Genomic DNA, 5586 nt, shown 5'->3' on the forward strand with positions numbered 1-5586 from the left:
GCATCCTTTTCTTTGCCACCCCTCCCCCACAGTTGGCTACTTAAAAGCTGCCTGAGCACCTATAGCAGTGGAAAAGAAGATGATATCAGCACTGAGCTAGCTTTTGAGAAAGCTAACTCTGCAGTGCACCTGAATCTAGCGATGTCAGAGCTATATTTCACCTCCTGAGTTTGACACAGGGACCTAAGATGTAGAGTTATAGGCTACTGTAAATGGTTGGGGGATGGTCATATTCCCCCACTCCTGTTATAAACAACAGATGAGACCATAAGATAAGACAATACAGGGCTATGACCTGTACTCAGATTCAGATTTCCAGCAGCCTCCTGCAATAATTCTCCACTGCAATTATTGACATTAAACATTTGCTCAAAAAATATGGAGCTTCTTGTAAGATTTCTACAATACACCAAAACATTAACTTTTTTATTACTTCCTGGCTGACATTGTGAGCAGATTTTATCTGAATGGTGTATAATGTGTCCAATGTTGAAGTTCCCTATTCTCCTCATGACAAATGGAGCATGGCATTGCACATGTTCTGTGAAATCATTGTCTTTTTGTAATCTATTAACTAGTAAGACACCTCAGGGCGACATGCAACCTCGCCCTTTAGGGTGAGGTCGCACCAATTCTTGGCCATCTGGCCAGTGATGTATATCGGACCAGTTACCCATATGGAGACCCCTGGTACCCATGGAGATCCATGTACTGTATATGGAGATGTGCTGTGAGAGCCAAAACATGCTTACTCAGTTATTTGTTATGTGAAAGTCCTATGATGTCTATGACATCTGACATCATACCCTGTTATGCCCATACATGGAGATCCCTGTCTGTAGAACCAGCCACAAAGATATGGGCTGTCTTGGCCATATGGATTCTGTTAGTGTGGTACAGTATGTGGCCGATGTGGCCTCCATATGGGCATTCCCATATGAAGTCCTGTTAGATATGGCCTTAATATTGATGACATCAGGAAACTCCATGTATGGGCATAAAAGGGATTCTGTTAGTGTGAGTGGTTCCCCTGACATCACAGTGACATCAGAGCATAATGTCAGAGCGACAAACCTACAGTATAGACCGCAAAAAAGTGTACACGTCTACACGTCCATACAGACGGACATGGACAAGCTGTGCCGTTTAAATTGTTTAAATTGTTTAAAACGGCTAGCAGGGGATTTAAATGTGAAAAAAGTCAGCAGTGTCGTTTTAGGTTGAAATTATAGAGACGAACTCAAGAGTTAGGTAGAGTATACAGGCTACTGTAATCGTAAATGTCACCATGCCTATTTAGACATAAACTATTAATTATTAAATCATAGTATGATGAGCCTGAATGCACCACAACAATGAGAGCTGCTAATTAAATATTGTTAACAAGCTGAATCATCAGTGCACAGCCACACGCAATAGTCATCTCCATGAGATAAACAGTAATCTGGGTTCCCAGAAGTTTCTCATTTTCGCCAGATAAACAGTTACTCAGATTATGAGAGAGAAATGAGAGAGAAGAGGAAGTCTGCACACTGAATACTGAACTTCAGTGTGCGGACTTCCTCTTCCTCCTATGTACGTATTTTTGTCCAGCACCTGATACTACTTTGTTTGGGATGTGCGTGCCTTCCTTTGAACAGAAATGAGAGAGAACCACAGACAGGACGGTGGGCAGAGAGAGAGAGAGAGAGAGAGAGAGAGAGAGAGAGAGAGAGAGAGAGAGAGAGAGAGAGAGAGAGAGAGAGGGCTCATTAAAGAGACTCAGGCAAAGAGATAAGAGGTCAAAATGGGGCAGAGTGAAAGAGGTGGGGTTGAGCAGGAGAACGGCAGGGATGTAAACAGAGACAGACAGACAGACAGACAGACAGACAGACAGACAGACAGACAGACAGACAGACAGACAGAACATGAGTCCAATGAGACAGGAAGAAAGACAGACAGGAGCTGAGGGAAGAGAAAGCAGGCCAGTATGCAACGAGCATGGTGTTGCTGCTGGACAATTATTGATCCTGGCTCTGCAGGTAATTAGAGAGAGCACACTCAGGCATAGATATCTACTGTTAAGAGTGATGAGCAAGTGAGAGAGAGAGAGAGAGAGAGAGAGGGACGCTTAGGGCAAAATGTACTTTGCAATCAGAGGAGATTCAAATATATTCTAATCTAATGGCAGTCCATGTGGTCCTCATCTGATTGAGTGTTGTTTTTTGATTGGGGACTTTTTAAGGCTGCACCCAAAGACAATATATCTTCTGAAAGCCTGAAATCATATCCAAGCAATAGGAAGAGGTCGATTCATTAATACTATAGACTTGATAGTTATATCAGCCTATAAGCGAGATTAACCTCAAGAGAACAATTATTTTTAAAATATGCATCCCAAGAATGGATTTTCTACTTCCACAATCAGAGGACAACCCCTGATAAAAGCAAGAGAACAATTATTTTTTAAATATGCATCCCAAGAATGGATTTTCTACTTCCACAATCAGAGGACAACCGCTGATAAAAGCACTCTTTCCTTGTAGCACAATCTCCATCTATGCTAGGATGCTCATTGCTCAATGTCTTGTTATGGTTTATTTCATAACAAAATCTAAACACATAAAACTCTTTATCACATGATGTGGTGCAGGCTAGTATTACAGACAGCCTATTTACAGGTATTTGTATCTACATTACATTGACGTTGTTACAGGAATGGTAGCCATAAAGTCATAAGTAAAATCCTGAGTGTTAATACAATTTTGCATAATGGTCCATTTGTACACTCTCAGAGTTAAATTGACTCTGGGTTTTTCAGGGGCATCTTATAGTCAAAAGCAGCTGGTATATCTAGCCTACACTGAACTCATCCGGACCACAAGGCTTCAAATCATTACCTTTGTCTCATCTGTTACCTTCTCTGACCCCCCCCCCCCCCCCCCCCCCCCTCTCTCTCTCTCTCTCTCTCTCTCTCTCTACTGTTCTATCTAAAAAAGCAGATATACCTATAGGGATTAAGTGGTTGAATAGAGTGAAGCATCTCACTTTATGTGCACTGATATTTTACTTGTTACTTGTGTATAAATTAAATGTTCTGAAACCTAAATCAAATCGATTAGAAAATGTTTCAGCCTTGGATCTTGCATGCACCTATAACAGCACATGCAACATTCCCAGATTTGGTTACACCCAAGCCACCATACAGCCCGTCTCTTGGTGCCTCCAGTGAATCCCCATATTAAAATAGCATCACCAAGCCTTGCCATGGCCCTGTGGTCTAGATGGAGATGGATTATACACAGCTCAGGTTTCTCTTTCTCTTCTATGCTAAATGAATCTCATTTCTTACTAATCAGATCTTCCATTATGTTTCTAAAGCAATTAAGGCACAACTTCAGTTTCGGCCTCTGACTGTTACGTAGCACAATAAATATAATACAGTAGAAAGCAGGGGCCCAGGTCAATTAGAGTAGCAGAGCAGGTAAATCATAACTAAAACCATAAGAAAACGTTTACAAAAAGGTTTGGAGAACAAAAAACGAAAAGAAAAAAAGAAAAAATGTTAACTGCAATTGATGGTGCCATGGAGGTGTCCTCACATCAGATCAATAGCATACTGTTTGTGCTATAAACAAAGGTTGTATGGCTATAGGATATGACAAATAAGACTCAGGTAAAGATATAGGCTACACAGGCTAAATCTTTAAATTTGAGAATAGTCTAGACTCTGAATTAACAAATGTAAACACTATAATGTTTTAGGCAGGCAGTATAGGCTATAGTCTGTGACTGTGTATAATGAATGGGCTAGAGGCCAGACCCAGTCAGCTGATGCCTGATGCATCTTCAAGGGCCCCAATGTGCGCATTTCAACAGTTTAGGCGTTTTGCTTAATATGTGGTAGGCTATGACTCTTCATGGTTAATAGAATAAGTATAGGTCTACAGGTTTAGATTATTTCACTGATTGTAATTTTTCTTGAGAGGTGAAAATGCATAAACAAAAACAAAGACAACAGGACATAATCATTTATTAATGAGGGCCTGTATGAAAACCAAAGCATCTCCTTACCCCAACGAGCACAGAGTCATCTCCTTGGAATTTGGGGATAAACTGGTCTCCACGTAATATCTCCGACTGATTCAGGGGACGAAAGCGACACAGCACTTTTATATTGCACTCCGTAGGTATCTCGGCCATTGCGCAATTTCAGTTGGGTTGGATGATGGCTTGCGGGGGTTATTGCGAGAGGATCAGACACTTGCGGGCCTAGTCGACCGTCAAAATAATGGAGTGCTGAGGATGCAAGGAAGCGACGTCCTCAGTAACAGAATGACTTTGGAAATCGGTAACCGATATGACAAGGTTAAAAATGCTAAACCCACCGCGTATAGGTCAAAAGCTTCAAGCGAAAAGATTTTGGCGCAGCTGAACGATTTCTTGTCGCAGAGGCGGACAGGCGCTGAAACGTGTCAAATTTGAGATAAAATCGCACGGAGATGGCCTACATAATTGAAATAACGGATTCCAGTGTCGCTCGGGTCTTCTGCAAGTCTGTCCTAGCTTAATCACGTATTTGTATTATGCTGTCTCCCTCCTTTTGTGAGATGCGCGGTTGTGGTGTGGTTGTTTGAAGGTGAGATGCTGCTATGCTTCTGTACCAGTCTAATGCACGGCCTGGTTGGTCGCCAGCTGCGCCCTCTTGCTGTGACTGGGGGAAGGGCGTGGTCTGCATCTTCTAATCTAGACTGTTAAAGTGGTACCCACTTCCTCAGCATCCACACATCACAGGCGAAGCCTGCCAAACCCTCCACTCAACCGCGTTATCGTTTTTTGTGCGGCATTTTTTGATTTTATTCTTCACATAGGAGCGTTAAGGAGGACATGGGCAAAGAGGAGAGATTTGTAACAAGTCGGATCCAATGAGCATAATGGCTTGTACACAAACTGGTTGAGCTATAGCAGGCACCTCCCTTCACTCAACAAAGGCACTGCCTGACGAATGTTGGGCCCATGGGAGTGCAGAATCCATGCAGAATAACTCGACTCATAACTTGTCAGTAAATTAAAAACAAAAACCATCTTGTGCACAGTATACAGTATATAGTCCTGGCCATTATAACATAACCAATCCGGCTACAGTTGACTTCTTTCAGCCCCTCTATTTCATTGTCTTGAAACAAATGGTTGGCCCACTTAGTCATTCAGGGAAGGCACTAAATGTAATTGATTTTAAGATGAGTCTATAGGCCTCAACCTAAAGGCCACTTACCGAGTCAGATGATGCAACGATGACGAAGCACAATTCTTTGCCATCACCTACTGTCGAATCAGAGCTTCTTAGAAATACCATTACTCATCATATTCAAATACAAGCTTGCTTTAGCTAAGGTTTGTAAAACAGTACAAGTTAATTGCTGCCTAAAGTATGAAATCATCCAAAACTGTAATTTTTAATCTTTTTTTTTAAGAAAACATTTGCCAGTCCACATAATACGATAGGACACATCTTCAGTGCTGTTTACCTTGTATATCTTCAACCAATGGAAATAAACACAACAGGTTACATTTTTCTGTAAATAGTTTAATATTAAATAAAAAAAG

General features: G+C 41.5%; 1 protein-coding gene across 1 annotated transcript in view; it reads right to left on the bottom strand.

The window, feature by feature from the left end:
- The window catches only part of kif5aa (kinesin family member 5A, a), a gene marked incomplete at both ends in the record, with an annotated part of 24745 nt that extends 20563 nt beyond the window's left edge, over window positions 1-4182 (bottom strand). Inside the window, one exon of the mRNA XM_080733481.1 lies at window positions 4054-4182. Within this exon, the coding sequence (XP_080589607.1) occupies window positions 4054-4182 (129 nt within the window). The remainder of the gene's footprint in view (window positions 1-4053) is intronic.
- Between the last annotated feature and the right edge of the window lie 1404 nt (window positions 4183-5586).

The sequence above is a fragment of the Nannobrachium achirus genome (genome assembly GCF_963921795.1).
Source record: "Nannobrachium achirus genome assembly, chromosome: 9".
NCBI classification, from domain to species: Eukaryota; Metazoa; Chordata; class Actinopteri; order Myctophiformes; family Myctophidae; genus Nannobrachium; species Nannobrachium achirus.